Raw genomic sequence first — 25,298 nt, forward strand, 5'->3', positions numbered from 1 at the left:
GGACCTACAGGCAGTTCTTTGAGCTTGTCCAAACAGGATCTAATTAATTAAAAGGAATCTTTCAAATTAGTATTATTAAATATACTAATTAAATTGTTTAAATTTGCTGGTTTTCTGTATCTGCCCTCCTTAGCTATAAACTGAGATTGATTCTTCATTTAATATATAACATTTCACACATATTTATTAATTGTCTGTTGCTTGCATCTCTGAGAGTGCCTCCTATAATATGAAGTTAATATAGGTCACACGATGGAAAGATGCTTATTGATGAATGGACTGAATCAAAAATTATTCCAGTTTAATGGATCAAAACTAAGTTCCTAGAGGCCTGTGTCCTGGTCATTGTACCTTCTAAGACTAGCCTCTGTCTGATAAGCGAGTGCTTATTGAGCTAAGGAGTGAATAAAATGTGACAGATACGTGGGGAATTAAAATGATCTTAAAGACTACCATGAAATATGTTAAGCCCCATAAAATTTCACATGTTCATAGAAACATGTGAACATATATTTTGCATTTTGAAATGTAGATTAACAACCGAAACTCATGTCCCAAACACCTATTTGTTTGAACTAGAATAACTTTTGTCAAGTTTTTCAGATTAATTTCCTACTAATTCATGCTGTTAGTAGTTTAGTATTATCTGCTAGCAAACAAATTAATACAGACTCTCAAACACACACACACACATCTTTTATTTCATGAACTTATCTAGCATTTAATCTTTATCAAGTGTCAAGAAATTATGATAGCAAAGCTCACAACTATGAAAATGCATTAATGATTTTTGTAGCCTGGTCCCATGAAAATAGCTCCTGAGTCCTACTGATTTAGTGCATATGCTGTTTACCACTGCTCCTTCTGTCCTCTAAGCTCCCCACATGAACCTACAAGAGCTGTGGCTGCCGCTGGAGCCCGAATCACCAGCCGAATCATCAGTGGGCTGCTGGTGGGTGTTCTGTTCACTGTAATACTGATCCACCATCGATGCCACTTCTCTGTGTCCAGGGCTTCTCCAGGTACCCCCTGCCAACCACCTGACCTCTATATCTTCCTATAATCTGCTACTTGTGCTTCATCCTGGCTAATGATTCTCCATCATCCCAAACCTCTCTGCACCCTATGCCACCATCTTGTCTCCCACGGAAGGACAATTCCTACAACAGACAAGTCACAGCCTCGTATAACAAGGTGCTTTTCAGAGCATTCCACATCCAATTTATTAATTTTTTTCTTAAAATGTTTTTAAATTTTTATCAGAAAAATTTACAGAGAGGAAGATCTTCCATTTGCTGGTTCACTCCCCATGTAGCCACAACAGCTGGAGCTGAGCCAATCTAAAGCCAGGAGCCAGGAGCTTCCTCTGGGTCTCCAACACAGGTGCAGCGTCTCAAGGCTGTGGGCCATCCTAAATGATTTCCCAGGTTATAAGCAAGAAGCTGGACAGAAAGTGAAGCAGCTGGGATGTGAACAGGCCCCATATAGGATCCCGGCATGTGCAAGGCAACAGCTTTAGCCACTAGGCTATCACACTTGACCCTTTCGATTTATTCTTTTTGTTCTAATCTTTTTTTGTTTTGTTCATGTTAAAATTCCTTAGGCTTAGGGATTTTCCATTCTACCCTTTCCTGCCCCTCTCCCTGCTCAGTCTTCTTCATATTGTAACAATAGCTCAGTCCTTCAACAACAGTCACAAGCCCATCATTCTGCTGTTCAAGTGTATCCTGGCATTGTAGGTTAAGAGAATGGTGTCCATGAATCTAGTGCTCCAGGATATAGTTACCAGTTGCATTGGGAAGCCATCTGTTATTCAGAAGTAGAAATGACTACAGCAATGTATCTGAACTTCATGGTATTCTTGCCTCCATTATACAGATACTTTGGATAAATACATGTATTTACATGCTTACCTATGTATCTACTGACCTTGAGAACAAACCAATCACAAAAGGACAAATATCATATGTTCTTTCTGATATAAAGCAACCTTCCTACAAACTCCATGTTAATCTTCTACTCAAAACCACATATTGTCGATGCCAATTCAGCCCACCCACTACGTGCGTACAAAACACTGAGGAGTTTCTATGGAAGCAGATTGATACACTAAATAGGAATTACATAGTGAATATAAAACTAAGTGCAATTCTTACAGGAAAATATCAAATCATAAGCATAAAGTCCTAAAGAGCTAAAAATAGGAAACTGGGAATTGCAAAAACAGAGAATATGAAAAAGTTGACTAGAGAAGTTACATGCTGTCAGGAATAGCATGTAATCAACATTTCCAGAAATCTATAGCAGTACATACTAAATATAAAGTATAGTCAAAGTTCATTTTTGGTTGATTTTATATCCCCAGAATAACGCTAGGAACCAAAAAAAAAAAATTGGGATTTTTTTCTTCTACTCAGATGTGAGGATTCTTTTTCAGGTTGTTCTTCAACGTTTGCTACGCTCACTTAACAGGGGAGGTAAATGGTCTTCCTTGTCAACTACTTTAAGAATCTCCTAAGCTGGTTGAAAACAGGTACCGAGTTACACAGTACATAACGAAATGTGTGCCTTCATTTACTTTTCATTATTATGCAAGGAAGATTTTTACACATCCATGCAGCTTTTAGATATCAGAAAATGATAAGCAATTTAGGAAAATGTATGTGACTATCAAGCATTCTGAAGAATCCCAGGCATTTCAAAAGATCTGTAACGTACATGTTCACTCTCCCAGGTTTCCAGAAGTCTTCTATGAAATCAGAACTCAAGGAGTGTAACACAAGGTGTTGAGCTCATCCTTTTAATTTTGGACTGAGGGTTTCAGAGAAAATGGTATTTGGCTTTTAACAGTGCTAAAGCCAATATGCAACATCCAAAGGGACTGATTTTCAGTCCCTTGTATTGTCAGTGGGCCTGTTTTTATTTTTAGGACTATGGTAACTTTTACATGTAAACTTTGCCACAAAATAATTATGTATGATCTTATAATTATCTTAACAAAGTGATGTCTTCATAAATGAAAAACGGGATAAAACATTGTGGGGCTAGGTTCATACAGAATCTTATTTTTACACTATGCTCACATAACCATTACAATTTCCTTCCCACTACAACTGACTATAAACAGATATGTAATTTAAATGTTTCTCTTTGGGCTAAAACACCGCACAGCTATACAGATTGTTGCTAGTATCGGTGGTGGTGGTGGTGGTATAGAGAAATGATTCCTCGAAGTCCCTGCTCAACTGTTTGAAAAATGGCATTCATATGCAAGCTGAATGAGCAGACAAACCCAGCCAAGCAACTTTGAATTGAAATTGGACTTCTGAACCTCATTTAGGAGGTCTATGATAGATGCACTACAGAGAGCTCAATGATCCTTGCTTCTAAAATGGAAATCTTCCTGTTACTCAGATCCTAATGCTTATCTAAAAATTCCAGAAAATTCTTATAGGATGAAGAAAATTAAACAGCATGTTGACATTTTAAATTTACTGCCTGGATTAACTTCTTTTATGGAAGTATAAATAAATTGATCATTTCTGAGAAATAATCAAATGGCAGCGCTTGAATACTAATACTAATTTTCCCAAGACACTAAAATAAAATGGCTCCTATCCTATGACACCTTGTTATTGGGCCATCTAAAATATACATTAGTAAAGGTTAAATCAAGCCCAACGATTTTACTAATCAATATTGACTCCTTCAAATATGTAAGTACTGGGCCCGGCGGCGTGGCCTAGCGGCTAAAGTCCTCACCTTGAAAGCCCTGGGATCCCATATCGGCGCCGGTTCTAATCCCGGCAGCTCCACTTCCCATCCAGCTCCCTGCTTGTGGCCTGGGAAAGCAGTTGAGGACGGCCCAATGCACTGGGACCCTGCACCCGCGTGGGAGACCCGGAAGAGGTTCCAGGTTCCCGGCAATGGACTGGCGCGCATTGGCCCGTTGCGGCTCACTTGGGGAGTGAATCATTGGACGGAAGATCTTCCTCTCTGTCTCTCCTCCTCTGTGTATATCTGGCTGTAATAAAATGAATAAATCTTTAAAAAAAAAACCAAATATGTAAGTACTGAAAAGAAATGACACAATTTTAGATAATACACATTTTTCCTGCTTTCTAAAGATTTTTTTTTCATATGCAAGGACATCAAAAATGTTTGTGCCAAAGTGAACATTTTCTTTAAAACATTATTTACTTCAGGCATAAATAGACAAAACTGTTTTTATCAGCTGGTTCAACACACCCATATACCCAGGATCTAGGAATTCAATCCAGTTCTCTATGGGAGTGGCAGCACTCAGCTACAAGACTCATCAACAGCTGCCTCCCAGAACATACACAGACAGGAAGCTGGAAATGATAGCACAGCCAAGAAACCATTTAGGCACTCCAATACAGCACGCAGGCATCCCACACAACACCTTACCACTCCACCGAAAGCCTTATTTGCACTTCTACTTCTCATGAGCATTTTGAAGGGCATTCCTATATATTTCCAATTCTCTAAAATTCTAATTTTCAGCTTCATTTTACATAAACCAAATTATAAAAAACAGCTGTTAGCTAAAAAAATCAGTCTTTATCACTTTGCCTCATAGTACTACTAAAATATTACTGAAATACACACCTTTTAATCCCAACACAAATATCACATAGTATGACCTGCATATATTATTGAAACACAGGCTATTTTTTTTTCTATACAAGTATCATACAGCTGAGTCTATAAATGTTATCTATGGAGCTGGTGTGTGATGCCTATGTTAAACAGCCTCTTGGGACACAGGCATCTCATTTATCTCCTGTTTGCTCCAGCTTCCTTCAAACGTGCCTGGGAAGGCAGCCAAAGATGACCCAAATGCTTGGGCACCTGCCATCCGCATGGGAGACTAGGATAGAGTTCCAAGTTTCTGGCTTCAAGAAGGTCACAATAGGTTGTAAAAAGGCAGATGGAAAAAAAATCTCCTTCTCCCACTCCCTGTCTCCTCTTATCCCCGTTTCTTTTGACTCTCAAATGAATGAATGAAGCAATGAATATTTAAATGCTATATAAAGTGTTGGGCATCTTTCCTGTGTATCCTTCCTGATAGCAAATTCACAGACAACAAAGTCTGCCACTGGACATTGTTGTTCATGGTAAAATCAAACAAACAGTAATACAGCAGGTATGAAGATGTTGTAAAGAACAAAAAAGAATACTTTTTTTATATCTTTCTCCACACTGCTTTCATAATTACTGCAATGTATCACATAACTGGGCCATCATTTTTCTACTTTCTAGTGAAAAAAAACCACTGTATCTCTACTTCCAAATAGACATGGAATAATTATATTTTTATTAGTAATAGACTTTTTTTATTGTTTGAGTACTCTTCAACAAATCCATGATTATGTTGTTTTGCCATCAGTAAAACAACTTATAGGGAAAAAATTAACTTGACTGTGAATACCAAAAACCACTATTTCTTAACCCTCATAACAATCGCTAAAATGTCTGTTTTCTACACTAGGCATTTGGAGTAGCAGCTAAAATACTACTTAAAATGCCCACCTCCCATATCAAAGTGTCAGTGTTCTAGTCCCAGATCTGTTCCTCATTCCAGCTCTCTGTTAATACTAACCTTGATATGCTACCTAGCTGGGAGACAGATGGAATCCCTGACTTCCAGCTGCAGCCTGGTCCAAACCTGGCTATAGTAGATGTTTGGGGAGTAGACTCTAGGCGAAGCATGTCTCTATTTGCCTCTTTGTCTCTGAACTAAACATAAAGTATATATACATATGTATGCACATATATATGTATGTATAAATGTTTAGCATTATGTATTTACAAATATCGGTTTCCTATTCTAGTTCATTAAACAAGTAAAAGGACTTTTAAACAATTTCTTGAAACAAATTTCACTTAAGAATGTTCAAGAAGGGAGGTTCTACTAATTTTTCTACTGAGTTCATCATATTACCACATGTTGACTTTCAAGATGAAATGTAAGATCAAGTGTTATGTTTTACAGAAAGACAAATTAAAAACTACCTTACTTTTTATTCTTCTACTGTCTTGATTTATAAACCTCAGAGTAAACCATTTGCCATGGCCACACACACCACTGTTGATAAAGGAAACTGAGTAACTTAATAAGAAAATTAGAGTAAAAACATATTTTGTGTCTCTCAGCTGCACAAGGCGCCGGTTTACAAAGTCTCTATAGAGATGTAACTTTGAAATCTTCATCACTTAACAAGACAGTGCTTCTTCAACTGCATTTGCTGAAGGTCCGGCACTAACCAAGATCAGCTGTAGACAAACATTTTATGAAATACAATAGAAAGGAATTATCAAAAAAGAAAAATACATGACAAACACAATCATTTTGCTGGCTTCTAAAGATGCAAAATCCTTCTCCCAAATTGCTCTAAGGCCTTCCAAACAGTCTCCATTTCTGTATTTATCTCACTGCAGACCTGTATGTGGTTCTTGGACCAGTTTGAGGCTATAAACCATGCTTTTAGAAGACTGAGTCATGGAGTAAAAATACTTGCTGGCAGAAAGGCCTCATTCCTTCGAGTAAGGGTAATGAGAAATGGCAGCAACCTTTCCCTTTACATTTTTGTTGGAGGCACGGAAGAAACATGTTTCCTCTAAGAATCTGAGGTTATTATTCAATACGCATTTATGAAAATAGATTTTCCTATCAATTTTAGCCACAGGAATGAATGTCAAAATCAACCATTTTTAAAGGATGGGCATTCAGGTTGAAGAGGTAGTGGGAAATGTGTACTAAGGTCTCAATATCAGAAATACTGAATCCATTATCTTCAGTGTCTCTAATCACTACAGCACTTTTCACCTTGAACATCTTTGCACACTGGTATGAAGTTGCTATAATTATTCCAGCTCCTTATATGTTAAAATACAGATTAGAGATTTTTGCCTTAGGACACAGAAAAAAAATACTAAGCATAGAACTCAAATCTTCCAGATTCTAAGTTTTGTGTATTTCGCTCTTACACATATCATTTAGTGAAGATGGGTCTTGAGTACTAATGTGCCTAAAGCTACTTGGATAACTCTGCATTTTTATGCTTACCATTCAAAGTAATTTCTTCCCTTGATAACAAATGCCCCCATACTTTTACAACGTACATGATTGTGTGGGTGACAGAACATACAATGCTTTGTTGGCCTAGACAGCCTCATCACACTCAGAATTATCCTCAGGAATCACAATGAAGTCTTCTGAGGGATTCAAGACTATTTAGTTAAGTAGTTTTTATAGTTAACTGAGATTCTGACAGCTGATTAAGGAAACTACAACCGTTTGTAGACAGCAGGCTATCTAGTTATGTCATGAAGTAAACTGCACTGGGCTTGGATTAAATAACTTCAAATGGAATAATGATTCAGTGATTCCCTGTTTGGGTCATTTCGGGAAAATAAATTGGTGTCTCAGAATTCACATCCAAGTCCTATATCACCCTGATAATACCTACAAAGTGCAAGGATTTTATGAAATAAAAAGCGCTTTACTTGCAATCGTTGTTACCTATTAAACAATTTTTTTAAATCAAAACAGTCAAAGAGGCCTAAACTGGCTCCAACAGAGAACTTCCTTAGAACATAATGACCTGTAAAACATTCCCTCCCACAGATGTAGGTATATTTACTGTCACTGGAGATGGCCAGAAAGAAATCTAGATTACTAGTTGTCAGATGTACTGTGGAAGAGATTCCAGCAAGTGTTTGTAGGTAGATCAGATGATTTCAAGATTCATCTTCTCATAAGAGTTACCATAACAATGTGACAAACTGGGCGATTTAAACCCAAGAAATTTATTATCCCATAACCCTGGAGACTAGAAGCCAAAATCTAAATTGTTCACAGGGTTGGCTCTTGCTGAGCGCTGTGAATGGGGACTGTTCTGTGTCTCCTGGCCTTGCAGGGGGTGTCCCCTACCATGTTTATCTCTTCGTGTAAGTAGTCATTATCAACCAAGGCCCTCCAACAACCTCATCTTAAGTAATGGCATCTTCTACGATCATACTCCTAAGGAACCTCACATGACATTCCCTGGGAGGTAGCACTTCACCATCAACTGTCAACGGACACAAATTAAACTTGAAAGATTCAGTGATTAGTATTCCCATGAGAAGTGCATGTCTCTTGGCTTTGTCATGTGCTAGCCATGAGGGCTTTTTGGTAGCATGTGATGCAGAATTTTGCAAGGTTCTTTTTTTCTCTGATTTCCAAAATGGTTATTGAAATTACCAAATGACTGTGAGCCTAGCTAGGTTTTGTTTTTTTAATCCAGGTACACTTATTTGGCCAAAATCACAATAAGTAAGAAAGACTATCAATCAAAATTACTAAGAGTAAAAAAAAAATCAAACGTATCCTTCACATAACTTATCTCTTTATGACTATATTATCTACATAAAGATAAATGTGTACACATATATTTATAACATGTTTGTGGTCTCTATATTAAGTGAGAGAAATAAATGACATATTTACATATCAAATCTTTGGACACACAGAAAAAAGCAATTTACTATCCTGGATGTTCTTTAAGAGAAGAGAATCGAGGGAAGAGGAGTAAAACAGTTTTTCATCAAATTCTGAATCGCAGGAAACATATATGCAGAGTAAAGAAAGTCAATAAAAAGACTAACACTCATTTCATTATTTTTATAAGAAATAAATAGAATATTAATTTTGTTACTCATCTTATGCACTTGTTTTGGCTTTTATTTCCATGTCTGGATAGGCTAGATTGAATTTATTTTGCACTTTGGAGCCATTATAATAATTTGGCTCGACTTTCTGTAATTGGTTTCACGGGAAGCTGTAGGGCTCAGAAAACAAGTTTAGATACTTGTTTCAGTGTGAAATATATAATGAAAGAAGAATTAATAAGCAGCTGTTTTTGAAGAGCATTCTGTTACACCAAGATGACATAGTTAATGCACAGAACCAAGAAGGAGTCTGCTGTATCTGTCTCGAGGGGACAGGGCATGGAGCCACCAATACCATACTTACTATGGCAGATTCTCCTGAAAATTTCCCACCCCTCCATCAACTGTGACTAAGAAAGACAGGTTTAGTTTTCTACCCATAATTTCACCCTTACTGCCTCGTTATTTTAGCAATAGCAGCAACTGTGAAAACACGGTAAGAGCAGTTATTAACAAGTGCACAGAACGTAATTAATATCTATTGCAATAAAACAGATGCATGTATGCTTAACCACTATTTCTAAGACTTGAATCCCTGGCTGAGATGAAGGCATCGCCATAACTATAACAGCTAACAAAGCACAGAGGCACAGAGACAAGTAATGTTCACGAATAATTTCTTAAGGAAAGGAGGTAAAGCATGTAAATAAACACAATGGGACACGTTGACTATTCCTGATCTAAAAAGCCTGGGATCAAAAATGTTTCGGAATTTAAGTGTCTTTGGATTTCTGGATAAATACATACACACATAATGAAATGTCTGTGGGATGGAAAGTTGAAGTCTAAACATGAGATCCAGGCATGCTTCATATGCTCTTCATCCTAATTTTGCTCCTCTGACTTCTCTTTCTCCTTCCTTCTATTACAGTTGTTGTAATTCTACTGTGTGCTACTGTAATTACACTGGTGTCTAATAGAAGGTCAGTAACTGAGACACTGAGGCATTTATTACCTTTGCTACTTCATCATACTCTCGGTTCTATTCCCTAATATTCAGCTTACAACAGATAGTTTGGAATGGAGTTATTTTCAGTAGACACACTTTTTTTTCAATATGTGTAATTATTCAGTAAGATTCAAAAGTTTGCACAAAGAAGAAAACATTATACAAAGAGCGAGACAATCATCTATTTTTCTCAGCAAGATACTTGAGATAATAACATACAGAAAAGCTTAGAAAAACTACCGGAAGACATGTTCACCTTGAATTAGTAGGAAGGAACACGAGTGAGCATGCCAGAAGCCTGGCATGTGATAAGCATGAGTAGATGCCATCCTGTCAAGGTGGCTTATAGTGTTCCCGGGAACTAAAAGACAACCACACAGGATCATGCCTGAAGTTCACACAGCTGTGCTTCCAGCTAATTCTCGAATCATCACACAAACACTGGAAAGCAAGTTCCACAAATGCAAGAACTGGGCCTGTTTTACTGGAGAATTCTAAGGGCCTACCCCACAGTGGGTCCTCACTATATATCTGCTTAACAAATGAAAAACATATTCTTACACTGCCAGAAGAAATTGCTTAATCCATTTAATCTTTCTCCTAGCTTCCGCCACCTCCATGTACATATGTTCAGTTCCCATCGCAGAACTGACTCACAGTCTGCATTTTCATGGGATTCCCTATGTTTCAAATGAAAAGCATTTCTATAAATATCATAAACTCCACTTTCCTATTTCTGACATGATAAAAAAAATGCTAAGCAGAAACCAAACTTATACTGAGCTCTAACTTTCAATACTTGGTGCTTTTGAGAAAAAGAATATAGGAATAAATACAGTGAGTTAGGAGCTTGGATTTGATTTTCTCTCACTTTCTCTGTCAGTGTCCATGAAACTATCAATTACCTATACTTCATCTATTTTATCTATTACCATAGTATCTTTCTCTCACCTATTTCCCTCCTGTCTTATTTTTGTCTTAATTTCACTGTCTACTTCTTTCCCTCACTATTTTTTTCTTTATCTCCCTCCCACTCTCCATTTTCTCCCTCTCCATAATGAAGTGATATAACACTTATTTAGCCTCCTCTGCGACTTTTTGCCCTCGGTATGTCCTCACGTCTCCGAGAAGGGAAGAGGGCTCAAAACCCAGTAGGTACGTGGAACTGGAAGGTGAACTGTTCAGTTTCCTCGTCTAAGTCTCAAGCCAACAGCAAGTGCAGCCACAGAGACCTGGAATCATTCAGCCAGTCCCCATAGACACTTTCACCTGTTTTATATCATTCCAACAACATTTTGAAGATATTTTCTTGTCATAATTGTAAGTCAGAAAAAGGAGGATTGAGGATCAAAAGGGAATCTTTGGGATTCTGGGGAAAAACTTTCAAGGAAAATAATCATTTACTAATGATTATCTGCTTTCATAAATACCATCCCAAAGTCTCGTCCATCCAAATCTCATCTCAACTTCCACGGCCAGCATTTTATAACTCAGCTACATCTCTGCTACTAAACTTAAGGGAGGTTTCGTTATTCTCATTGAATGGACAGAAACAGAGGGTGCAGTAAATTGATTCTTCTGAATCCAGCTGGAGAGAACTTGCAGCTTTTCCATTCTGCCAATGAATGAGGTCTCTGATGGACAGCTTAGTACGACATCCTCACCTTGACATACAGGCAACGGTAAGCCCAGTGGTGTTTATACTTATGCATCCCTGCCTGCAGATACAGGCTTATTGGGTTCACTATAGAGAAGTATCTCATGGGATACTGATGAAAGGCAGTGTGATTACTGGGTATACTGGGTCTTTACCATTTCCTGTTTCCATGTAAGCAGGAAGAAAATCTGAGAGCTGGCAAGGGATGTCTCTCACCCTTATCGTTTCAGCACATCAAAGACTTTATACATCTTTAAAACTTTATATTGCATTCTTTCCTATTTGCAATCCAAGAATAATTTCAATTTTTTCTCACAAACTGTCATTTAAACAAACAGCTTCATATTTCTGGCCTTAAATGTTCATTGTATCCTACAAATTTTCCTTCAGAAAAGCATTCATGCCTATAAATACATTGCTATTTGCTAACTTCTCGTTTACAAAGTAATTTTCATAGCTGGGATCGCAGCATAGTCTCTCTCTCTCTCTCTCTCTCTCTCTCTCTCTCTCTCTCTCTCTTTCTTATTTTTTAATCTTTATTCCTGGTTTATGATAGATGCCCAATAAACAGCTATTGACTAAATGGAGATGCTAATGCTACCTCATAATATTTCTTCTGTCAACATTACTTGTCTACAACAAGGATTAGTTACTTTCAAGAGTTGTAGATCCAGTAATGAGCCACCAGGATCAGAATGGCTTTAAGCATTGAAAATCTGCCATCTCAAGAGACTAAAGGCAAGGAAGCAGGGATGATGAAGAATTCAAGCAAAGCTCCCTTTCATGCGAGAGCTACAAGAACTTCCAGGGTGAGCACATTGCTAGGTCAAGGGGTCAGCTACTATTGTGATCCCAACACCCTAGAATCTTGATGGTTTCACGAAATGACTTTCTATATCCAGATCCAAGTCCTGGTTCTACGTCTATATCCTTTCCCTCCTAACTTGGTTTACTTTTACAGATTCTTCATTAGCTTTCCTGACTTTCTCAAACCCAGCAGCTTATGCTCTTGTGGAAGGAACATAATCAGATCTCTCCCTATATTTTTATGTATTATAACTTATAGTCATGTTTTACAATTTTTCTTCATATACTTCTAGCCCACAGAGATGGGCAACTCCATATCTATATCTATATATACAAATATATATATATATATATATATATATATATATATATATATATATATATACTAAAGGAGGAATGCAGCAAGCAGACAATCATTGGTCACCATGAATTTTGTTTCCAAAAGGGCAGATAAGTAAAAACCATCAGGTGACACAGCACTTCATGGCATTCTTTGTACAGAAGTAATAGCAAGCCAGTGGACCTTGGCAAGAGGGATATCAACAGCCTTCCAAAATGTGTGTGTCTTAATTACAGCACAAACCAAAAGCTAGCAATACTGTGGGTTCTGAGTACACTATGATTGCTCAAGTAGACACATAGCCTGATGACAAAAAAAAAAAAAAAGTCAAATAAATCCGAGCAAGTTCTTAGGATATAGAAGCTTAGAACATGCTGAAACAACAGTAAGCTAGATTTTCTTCCAGTCTGATGCAATGGGCTTTCCCAAAGTCCAATCACAATGATATATATATATATATATTTTTTTTACGTTTCAAATGCCCTTACTGTATGGCTTCAGGTTCATATACGCTATCAAATCAAGACCTTGGGCTTTACTTGGAATGCTGCTCTGTGTCATAATTCTGAAGCTGAAAGCATCTGCTACTGGGCTGTCCAAGAGCTCCCCTTAGCTGGAAGGAAGAGTGGCTTAGACCTTGGCTGGCTGTGCCATGACCACCTCTGGAAAAGAACAACCATAGAATAAGCAGTAAATGTAGCAGCAGACACTCCCAGTGTTTAAGTGGACAAAAATAAACACAGCCATAATATATGATGGAAAAAAATGAACCAAGGTAAGCTTTTGCAACCAGCTAATAAATGAAAGGCAGCATTCAAAAATAGAAGGATTTTTGTACATCTATCACTTAAATAGTACTTGTTACATACTACATTACATTCCAAATGACACAATCCATCTGATGACTCTCTCATACACTCACACACAACACACACACACACACACACACACTGCTATGTCATTAGTCCTATTTTGCTGATAAAATATATGCTTGTCCTCTCCAAGAAAAAGAGGTGGAATTATGTGACCTATTCACAGTTACATGGAGGGTATGAGGCAGTCACGGGTTTTGAACTCATCAGTCAAGCTACAGAGTCCAGCTTGACCACCATACAGAGCTGCCCTTGCCCTCACAAGAAAGCTCAGACTTAGGAAAGGCATAACTCGCTGAAGGAAGAGACTATCAGGTTGATTCTTTCTTTTTTCAAAGGAGGTAACAGCAACTCAGAGAGTGAAAAGATTTGCTGAATGTCCCAATGGTCAGCTGATCACTCATCATTGTTTTATGACAAACAATAATCAGTGTCCACCAAATTCACCATTTTGCTTTCAATGATTCCCAAAAGGGAGATCAAAAGCTCAAACCCATCCTTTGAAAACCTTCATGGAATTTTACCCAAATTGTCCTAAAACTGACATGGTCCTGAGTGACAGGATGCTAAGGGTCTCAGACCAGGGAAAGCTCATTGATGGGTCTTCTGGTGCCAGGAAGCCACTTCACAGAAGAGCACCCCAGCAGATGTGGGATGGGGCCCACTGAGGATTCTAATGTAGTTATTTCAGATGAGGGGTTTGATGATGGGCAAATTTTTCTTTACTTTGACTGAAATACTTAGGATGAGAATTCTGTGTCTTACCAATGTGATCTTTACGCTGCCTTATTCGTGACCCAGCACTTCAAAACAAGGTTCCTAGGGAGAACTGCTCTTGTTGCACAAAGTACAACGATCTTTTTGAATCTCCCTGACCTTTTGGCAACCACTGCTACATCTCTCTTATCTCACTGGTGTACTCAAAGTCCCCGTAACAAAGGATTGTTAAAGAAATAATCTCTTTAAAGAGAAGGCTTTAATTAGGAGAATTTTTCTTTTAAATCTGGTGCAGAGGCAAGATGTTGTAACAAAGTCCATATGATTTGTCACTGGACATGCAGTGAGCTCTCAGCTGAGGCCTCTTTGTTTTGGACATGCTGACATTTTCTGCCACTGCTATGTTTGGAGCTGCATTGCTGCATGTGCTCATAGCTGAATCAGGTGATATTCCACAACTGTCCCTTAATCCTGTATAATTTTTTTCAATCCCTATTTCAATTTGCATTGTTTTCACGACATTAGAGAGTGATGGATATGGTCTGCCAACTTAGGAAGACTGGAGCAACTACAGTAAGGAGTGAAAGAAAAACAAAATATTAGCACAATTGTTACCGGGGTCATGGGTTGTTTCAAGGTAACTAGAGAAAAAAATGGTATGAAAAGTAAAAGTATTGTCATTCTAAGAGTACTGTCATTTATTTGTTTTAAATTAGAAAAATAACAGTTTTGGCTAGTGTAAGACTCAAAAAGCAGACATTTAATTTGTTTAATATCTAACTTTCAATATGCTCTCTAGCAAATGTGTTATCAATTAAACTTAATGCGTACAAATTTCAACAAAATGACAAAAGACTCAAGGAGACATTAGCTCATGATCAACCGCACTGTATCAAACTCATTTTCTCACCTCCTTGAAGAGACTGACCTTGAGGGCTTTAAATGACCCTAAGACAACAAGCTTCGTAATTACTTTCAAACCACAGAATAAGCAAAAATGGAGAAAGCAACCTATTTACTCTAGCTTCAGCTTTTGTAGAACTTACGACTCTGACAAATTCAAACATGGCCGTTGTACTTACCGCATTAAAATTGGGGAAAAGGTTGACTGCAGCTGCAGTATCAAGAGGAAAGGGAAGAAATGGTTTAATATCCAGTGAAGGCTGCAAAGGAGGGGCTGGCGGACGAACCAGGGCTGGGAGAGCAGGACTCTGGCATGTGCCACCTGTGCAGAAGAGAGCAAAGAGAGAAATTAAGGACATCCAGTACAGACAAACCACCAAGCACTTTTCTGAGACTAAAAAGAACAGTTTTGCAGGTTACCTCCTCTAGGTAATGATCCGTATACAGATTTGTCATTAGGCAAAGAAAGTTAGTTGAGCCGTTGCTCTTCCTTGGATTTGGTCTATCTGGTTATGTATGTAACATCCAACACCTCAAACTCTTATCTTTCTTCCTAGAGCTTTTGATCGGTTCAGCTGTTAACCACCAATCAAGATCTCCAGGCTCACAAGGAAAAACCCCTTCGTTGCTCACCCATCCCTCCTGGAAAGCCCATCTGAACCAAATTACACATCAAATCTCAGTGATTTTTTTTCCCGCAGAACTCTTCCTCGCCCTCACATTCAAAATTTTGGCAGCAAAATGACATGAATTTGGCACAGAAAAGAAACTTCACCACAAACACAGGCAGCCTTCCCTTACTGCCCAGCAACTCAAGTATTAAAACCAGCAAATCCAGTGTTATAACCAGAGGAATCCTTGAGCTGTTCAGCGTCCCTTTATGTCTGAGTATTCAGCAGCTATCTCCCCCCACGCAGCCATGAATAGCCAGAACATACGTACAGGGCCACCAATGAGCAGACAACGAAAACACTATGCCAGCAGAAACACTCCTCTGTGTACCTGTAGGTGACCAGACGTTTGCAAGGGAACAGCCCTCCCATGGGAGGAACTGGCTGCACGCAGAAGCTGGAGGGACAGAGCTCATGCTAGGTGTTCAGTCTCCAAAATGTTGGTAACATTCCAAAACATCAATTTGCTGTTAATTAAAGCCTGTCTGAATCCTAGGAAACTGCGAAAACATGTCAGCATTCTTCTAATCTGAGAGACAAGCAACAGACTGTATAAACCTGCTGCTGAGAATCCAGGAAGCATTAGGAAAACAAAATGTAGTGAGAACTTTTTTTTTTTTCTTTCTCACAGAAAAGCATTCTAGAAATCAGCTTGGAAAAAAAGATGCTCCTGTCTATATGATGTACGTGCCTGAGATTTGTTTTAAAAATAGTAGAGCAGAGCCCAAAGGAATTACCTTTACAGAAGTGAAAACACTCTGAAGTACTGCACAAAACCATCACTTGAGCCCAGTCAACATTTAGAAAATAGTTTCCAATGAAACAACCAAACCTGTTGGACCGGAGGATCTACTAACAAGGTGGATAACTTAGTACCTAAAGCAGAAGCCATCAGCACTAGATTTAACTGACCATACACAGGAACCATCAGTCCTTCTATGTTCAGCTATAAAATCAGCTGGAGTCAAATTGACAAAAACAGTATTTTTCCCACTGTTTTAATTCCCCTCTGACAATACTCCTCAACAACAGCAAGGCCAACAACCGAAGCTTGAATCAGCACAACAATTTTTAAGAAAGTAGTATAAGTCAGGGAATAGAGAGGGCAGATACATAAACAAAGAGAGATAAAAGGAAAAAATATATAGCAAGTCTGCATTCACCAGAGAACACTGTAAACTTATTTTATTGTCCAGCTGGTAATACATTTAGTGTGGAGGTGTAACCTTTTCCAGAGGGCATTCATAAACCTTTGGTGACAAATCTGTCCTAAGTTTAGTATTGGCAAAAGTTTCTATTTTAATAAAAAGTGAAAGAATCAAAATAAATTTTTGTTGGTGTCGCTTTAGAAAATTCAGAAGTAAAATAAGTTTCTGTTTATATCAGTGGTGTTTCTAATATGTATGTAAAATTGTTTTTTAAATGTGTTTTAAATTGCAAATCATAGTAATTTAAATCACATGGAAAATCATTCCTACATTTTCCAAACATTTCAATTACAATTTTTCAGGTTACCTGAGGAAGAGATTCAAAGATGTTTTTCACTTTTTCATTTTTTTCAGTGACAAATTCGTCACTCAGTGGCAAGTTATTTAAGTCGATGTTGTTGTAGATTTTCCATTTTTCTTCCTGTTGTTGGGTTGTTTTATAGCTTTTCATTTAAAGGTATGTATAGTAACTGTGTAATGGGGCCTATCATATCCAGACATGAAGATACAATGCAGTATGCATCTCTAATTTCAAATCAAAGATGGACTCCTAATGACATTGCTATATATACCTTGACAATAGGATAATGGAATCTGTACCATTGTGCATAGCAACAATGTTAGAACAATTATTAAAAAACAGAATAATAGTCTTAGGACTATTTATGGAGGATTATACTATTATAATAACATGGAGGTTATGTCAGGAATGTATTGTAATTTCCAGCTTACACATCCAAAAATCCAAGATGTAAGAAACGAAATATCTTAGCAGGAAGAACAAGCCTATGTAATCTTGTCGCTTTTCAAGGCACCAATGCTGTTTGTCTGAATTGGAACAATTTCAACAGTAACAAGCAAAGTCAAACAACAACAACCAGAGCAAGCACTCCACTTGATCATTTTTTGTCAAAATAGGCAAGTTGGTGAGTTCTCTTGCACCTTGTATCTGGAACACAACATGTTAAAAGCAGTAATCTTATGAGAGCTTTTATTATTTTTCAGGAAAAACAAGGACAGAAATAGCAAGAAGAAAATAGTAGGCACATTCCAAAGATAACAAAGAAACATCCAACATTTATCCCTGATATTTATCTGCCCTGGGAACAGTTTAGCATTGCTCTCAGTTTGAGACATTTTTGAAAATACTATATATGAAATGTGATTCAGAAGTCCTTGAGATGATAAGATTTAACAACTCCTCACCAAATTAGAAAAACCAATGTTTGCTTGCTCTATTTCCTGATGTAACTGCCTGAAAAACACTGAAGGTTGATGGAAGGGGATTACAATGGACAGCTTTGCTGTTACACGTCCTTGTCTAGGATCACTCTCTGCTGAAATCTTTTCTTAAGCTTCAGTGGCCCAAACTTGGATTCCATTTATTTGTTCTCACATAAAGTAAACAAGTAGAAATGTAATCTTCAGATACAATTGGAATTCTGTATAGCTACAATTTCTTTTTGCTGTCTTAATTTGTTTCTTCTGTTTCAGGCGTCTGATTTACTGCCTACATTTTGGAAAGCTGACCTCTCATTTTTTTCTCAGGATGGAACTGTACATTGCCCTACAATGACCTGCCCTTGGCAGGTCAGTCAAAATGTTAGTCTAATGTCTGACCCTACACAGGCAAGTGGGCAGCAGTGATCCATGGAAGATGATGGCTGCTGTCTCACACATCATGGGAGAAGTGGAGTATGACGCAGGGTAACTAGAGCACCACTCTGGAAACATGGATTCAAAAAACATTTGCCCAAGGGATTTGATCTTTATCCATGAAAAGAAACACATGTGAATGACCTGCGTTTATTTCTTGCACTAGTTCTTTATCATTTATTTTAGGCAGTGACATTTGTACATTAAACCAAGTCACCTAAAACCTTATTACGGAGGAAATCCATGAATAAATACAATTTTGTCTTATTGACACTGAATGCCATGACTAAAGGCAAAAACGCTGATGTCACTCACTGGTGAATATCATCAGTCAGGTTGTCACTTAAAACAGAAAACCAAAGAATTTTACTTGAAAACTCCTTTCAGGTCATCAGTCAGGAGATAAAATGTAAGCCATCAGGGTGGGTACTAAAGCATCAAGGGTTAAACCACTGTTTGAGACATCTATATCCCATTTTGTCATACCCCAGATTAAGCCCTGTCTTCACTTTGGATCCAGCTTTTTGCTAGTGTGCCTGGGGAGCAGGCAATGATCACCCAGGTACATGAGTTCCTGATCCCCATGGAGGAGACCTAACTGGATTTCCTGGCCCCTAGCTTCATCCTGACCCAGCCCTGGCTACTGTAAGCATTTGCAGAGTAAAACAGCAGATGGAGCCTGTCTCAGTCTCTTTCTCTTTATAGCTACTACCTTTCAAAAAATAAATACAGTTTAACAAAAGATGTATAAAATCACTGAAGAGGAATGTCTAGGTATTTAAATTCACACAACGCAGTGTGAGAAAACGGGCCCTTCATTAGCAGGGGTTTCAAGTGGTCACTGAAAGTAACACATGAGTATCTTACATGGAAATTAAGGAAAACTAAAACTTCAGTTTCGCCATCAGACTAGCCATGTTTCAATTATTTTATACTCACATGTCACCAGAGGTGACACCACATGGTATTTTTGAAGAATAATCGTCTCGGGAGTCTCTACTGGATTTTACAGCTCTGTTGCAAAGGCAACATTCTTAAGCAATGAGAACTTTACAGATGAAGTACTTGATACTGTCTGATTCACATTTCCTTGTTGACAAGAAAGGAACTACTGGTTTCTCCTTGGCCCTTCTTCTTTTAGGACTGAGAATGGGAGTTCTCAGACCTAAAAGAAACCACTGTCAGAAGCCAAATGAATGCTGTGATTGATCCATAAAGGATTAGCCATCCACTGTAGAAACGATACGGTCATCCGTGAATCTGCATGTGTGATAAACGATGAGAATATTTAGGAGGCAATTTAATTTAAAACAAAAATGATTTCTATAATAAATATTCGTGAATATTTAGTGCTTTGGATAAAAAATAATCATGCTTTCAAAGCAAGGATAAAAATGAGCCAAGCTAGGGCAAGGAAATGTTTGTTAACATGTGATACCTCTTGAGAATATATTCATAAAGCTTTTAGTAAAACAATAAACTGAATAAAAGTGCAGTCCATAACATCTTTAAGTCAGGCTAATGTAGGCAGCTAAAGCTCCTTACTCTGTCTGTATCTCTGGGTAATTGCACTTGTGACGTTCAGGTTTTGGTCTTGTTATATAGTTCCATTATGCTACATTACTACATAAAACGACTGTATGCTCATACTACATTTTAAAACTTTTTTCCTAAGTTTCTTAGATATGCATTTTATCTCAAGATATGACAACATTTGAACATCTCTTACTTCCACAGGCCTAAAAGTAAAGATAACTCTATTGTGATACAATGGGCACTGTCCCAGATCCTCTATGTAGCACTGCTCTTTGATGCCTTCAAAAACTTACAGATAAGGAAATGGAGCAATAATAAGTTTTCAAAATTGTTTAAGTTCCTACAGCTGCTAGGTGGTACAGCCTGGATCTGACACCAAATATCTTGCTCTTAGAGACTCAAATATTTTTACGTAAATATATATAATCACCATAGCTGAAAGACCATAGAGAAAAATATTTAGTAAGCACAATGTTGGCTTCAGTTAAACTCTCCCAAATAAGTTCCAATCAATGTATACTAAGAGTCACTCATATATAGAACATTGATTGTTCCAGAAGCAGTGTCATGTGTATCCTGCCTCCACTGGGGATTTATCTCAGAATATTCTAACATTATGCACGTACAAAGTCTACCAGATAACATGCACCAAGCCAAAGGAATCATGGTTCTCTATCATCTGAATTGACACTAGTTCACTTCTTTTTACTTTCATCTGCATATTATAGAGAATCAAAGTAGAAATATTCCTAGCCACCATAACCGATTATATTAAACTTAATAGTAATATTCCCTAGAGCATTTACCTGATTCTGATCTTATTCACACTTCAATCCAGCTTTTCATCATAATGATCACAATAAAAAAATCCCTATGAAACCCTGTTGGTATTGATAAAGGATGACACAGAGAATGAATCATAGATGAAGAGGTAATATAACCAACACCACTACCAAATTAAAAAAAAATGCATTCAGAACACTAAAGGTCACATTCCTGTATCTTACCCCTGCTTAGGCATCCTTAGCATTTATAGTTTCCATTTGCTTCCAACGTTTAGCAACTCTGAGTTCTTGTTTTTATTGCTTTGGTAAATATTCCTACAAACTATATAATTACAAAGAGAAATTCTAATTTCAATTTCCTCAAGAACATTCCCTGTGGAGCTGACATGTGCTCTGTTTATTCTTGGGCTCAATGTGCTTATTTCTTCTGGCAGGTTTTGTTTAAAACAAGTCTAAGTTCATATTTTCTTTTAATTCTGAAACATTTAGTCCTTGGAAAAGATATAAAATCAGTGACTAATGGAATTGTAGTAATTCTGAAATCCCAAAAACTGATTTGCCTTAATTGAAAAAGAAATAAAATGATTATTAAATTGAAAGAAACAAGTTATACAAAACATATTTAATGTTTATATAAGTCCTGCCATTTTAAACCTCATTCTAATTTAGGAGCTGTCAATACAGATTTACACTATATAAACAGTGAAAATATCTTCTTTTTTCAAAGTTACAAGTAAAGAAATTCAGGTTTTAGTGAAATCATTTCCTTAAGATACACCAATTTGTTAAATTTTAGAACTAAAAATTAGAAACCACAGAAATCTGAAGTCGGTGTTCATTTTTTTATTTCAATATACCTTTCTTGCTCTCAAACATCTATACAGTGGTAATTTCCTCAAATCACAAGAATATTCCGTAAGAGCCAAAACTGCCTCTAAGGAAGGCAATTTTTTCACATTCAAATAGTCAGGGAACAGCAGATGCAGAATCTACAAATATAGGAAAAAAGACAAACTACTTAGATTCCCAAAAAGAAGAAAGGCATCATACTGAGGTGATATATAAACCCATCTCTAAAATGCAAGATGTGACACCAAGGGCTATCTACATTATGGTTAAAAAACATAAAGACACCATAAAATACTGCCACTAAACACAAAGATAGGAGCCATAGTAAAGATAGAAATAACGGGACCTGTTATTGCTAGGAGCCACATTAGCGGAGATGGTGAGGATTAAGGATTAAATCTAAGTTTCTTGGAGGAGCCTAGAGCTCCAAGTCCCAGGACTGGATGCATCTCAACGTGACAGACCAAAACCAATGAGAACAATAGGCTTTGCGGGTTGCCATTACCATGTTCCTGTTTGCCTGTGAGTGGCAGTCTAAAATGGAGAGATTGGGGCAGGAATGTAGCCTAGTGGTTGAGATGCCTCACTCCATATAAGAATGCCAGCTCCCTGCTAAAATGCATCCTGAGTAGCTGAGTCCCTGGCAACCATGTGAATCAGCTGCCTTTATTTCCTACATCTCAGCTTCAGCCCTTCCCACTTCGCCTCCTATATAGGCTCTCAGAGAATAAACCAATGGATGGGACACTGCTCTCTCTCTCTCTCTCTTTTTTTTCTTTCTCTCTCCCTCATTCCCTCCCTTCTTCACACCCGTTAAAGTAATTTAAATTAAAAAAATAAGAAAAATAAACTACACAGATCCTGGACTTATCATGAGACAAATAAACATCTTGTACAACTAATTCGAATTCATTCTATTCAATTTAAACTGGACCAAAATTAACTGACTGATATAGCACACAAACTTCTCTGGTTTTTCTTTGATTGCAAATTTTCAGAATATCACATTGCTAATATTTCTTAGAATTAATGTATCTGGGGCCCAAGGTGGTAGTCTAGTGGATGAACTACTCTCTTTGCACACCTGGGATCCCATAAGTGCACCAGTTCTAATCCCGGCTGACCCGCTTCTCATCCAGGTCCTTCTTGTGGTATGGAAAGGCAGTGGAGGACAGCCCAAGCCTCTGGGACCCTGCACCTGTGTGGGAGACCCAGAAGAGGTTCCTGACTTCAGATTGGCTCAGCTCTGGCTGTTGCAGCAGACAGAAGATCTTCTCTATCTCTACTCCTTTTTGTGTATTTGACTTTCCAATAAAAATAAATACATCTTCAAAAAAAAAAAAAAAAAGAATGAATTTGTCTGAAAACAGGACCTAAATAAATTTCCAAGAAAAACGTAGTTCAGCAATAAGAATAACACATTTAAGTAATTAAACTGCATTTTATTGGTGTGTGGTAGACCAAATAAATCAAAATTTTCAAACAGTCACAATTTCAAATAATAATTGGTAAAAAAAATGATAACCCATATTCATCTTTAAAATATTTATTTACTGGGAAGACAGAGTTACAGAGAAAGAAGGGAGAGGAGGAAAAGGGTGGGAAAGACAAAGAAAGAGACCGAGAGAGAGAGAGAGAGAGAGAGAGAGAGAGGGAGAGAGAGCGGGAGAGATTTTTCATCGATTAGTTCACTCTCCAAATGGCTATGCAGGTTGGAGTTGAGCCAGACTGAAGCTAGGATGCTGGAACTCCATCAGGGTTTTCACATGGGTGCCCGGGATCCAAATATTTGGATCATTTTCCAGTGCTTTCCTAGGCTCACGTGCAGAACATTGGATATGAAGTGGCGTAGGCAGGTTCTGAACCACAGCTTACACGAGATGCTGGTATCACAAGTGGTGAATTAACCCATAACAATGCAGCAGTGGCCTCTGCAGTAACTGTCTTATGGCATGCCATTTATACACAGGCTTTTAATTATCACAAGAGCTCTGTTTTTAATAATTTAGTTTTTCAGTTATGGGAACACAAGATCTGTCAGCTTAGGTTCCTTGTCGTTCATTCCAAGTGGAGCTGCGTGTATAGGTTGACTGGTTTCACAGCCCTCGCTCTTGTAAACATCAAAGTATCTCCACTTGGAAAAGACCTTCCTCTGACTGGAACCTGGTGACAAAGCTGAGAAAGGCATCTGACATTTCCACCGGAACCTGCCGTGGTTAGAACAACTGGCAGTCTGTTCTTGCTCCTCAATAGGCAGGAGACTGCCCTCCTAAGCTTTCTCGGCTCACCCCACGACTCACACGGGAGTCAAGGTCTTGAGAACTCCTATCTTCCTCCTAGCTCTTCCTTCTCATTGATTATGGAAGTTTGTGGAGTGACCTAATAAGTGCAAACCCAAAAGCTCTGTGCAAAATAAATCAACTACTAAGTTTCCTAAAAGGAAACTTGAGGAGTTCTGATCACAGCCTCAAAGAAGTACATGGAATCCTCTTAAATTGATAGGCCTGTTTGCCTTCCATTGTAAAGATTATTTTGTGCTTTTGCAAAGACATTAATCCTGAAGGAAGAACAAAACAGAATGAGTCAGATTGCTTTCAGCAGGAGTGCTTGTCGAGAGAGGAGAAAAGTTCTGTAGGAAGACTGTCTTCTGAAACGGACCCTGCATTTTCCTGAACAATTCTCTTCTGCCTTGTATAGAGCTCTCAAAAGTCATTATGTCTGCTAAAATGCGAAGCATCTGTCTCCGTGTTATCAATGTCACTGCGACCTTCTCTTGCCTAGTTCTCCTCATACAGCTAAGATAAAGAAATGCTTTTTCAATTTTTCTAATTTTGTATCATTTCTTCCATGTTTCCTCTGCCCTTCAGGGCTCAGCAGAAGCACACTGTTCCTGTCTTCTCTCCACCTGTTCAGCACCAGGATCAGATTTCCGCTCCAAACATTCATAGCAGACTGTAAGCAGTTGACAACATCAACTTAACCTACTGTAGCACAATTCTTGCCCTCATGAAGAAATATTTAACAACACTCAGCTATAGTAACTAATCTTACAATCTCTAAATTCATTATTATATGATTACAGTTATAGGAGATGAATGAAATGTATCTTATCAAATTTGATTTTATTCACATTATTGCTTAATTCATTTATTAATATGTCTTTTATGGTTCTTTAATAGTAGGGTTATTTGGTTTTGGTTTCCCCTTTTGCAGAGGATTGTCTATGTCTGTACCATCTTATTTTTTTTCCCATGGTGTCCAGTGAAATGTTTGGAAAATTATTGGCACTCAAGTGCTCTTGAGTAAATGAAAGAATAAATGAATGTGATACTTTTACTTTGATTCCTACCTACAAAGAAAATTATATATAATTTCCTCAATACTCTTAGGCTGACTCCTTTTTTCTAATTTTTTAAAAATTTTTATTGGAATTTTTATTTAGAGAGCAAAGGAGAGACAGAGAGATACAGATCTTCCATCTGCTGGTTCACTCCCAAGCGGCTGCAATAGTCGAAGCTGAGCCAATCAGAAGCCAAGCTTTCCATGTCTCCCATATGGATACAGGGTCCCAAGGCTTTGAACCATCTTCCACTGCTTTCCAGGCTATAA

General features: G+C 37.8%; 1 protein-coding gene across 4 annotated transcripts in view; it reads right to left on the reverse strand.

Moving 5' to 3' along the window:
- ZNF385D (zinc finger protein 385D) overlaps window positions 1–25,298 on the reverse strand; it is a 417,840-nt gene that overhangs the window by 142,003 nt on the left and 250,539 nt on the right. For all 4 annotated transcript variants that reach the window (XM_058657086.1, XM_004588295.3, XM_058657085.1 and 1 more), the window contains exon 2: window positions 15,164–15,306. In XM_058657086.1, coding sequence (XP_058513069.1) covers window positions 15,164–15,306 — 143 coding nt within the window. The remainder of the gene's footprint in view (window positions 1–15,163; window positions 15,307–25,298) is intronic.

This window comes from Ochotona princeps, chromosome 30, assembly GCF_030435755.1.
Source record: "Ochotona princeps isolate mOchPri1 chromosome 30, mOchPri1.hap1, whole genome shotgun sequence".
NCBI classification, from domain to species: domain Eukaryota; kingdom Metazoa; phylum Chordata; class Mammalia; order Lagomorpha; family Ochotonidae; genus Ochotona; species Ochotona princeps.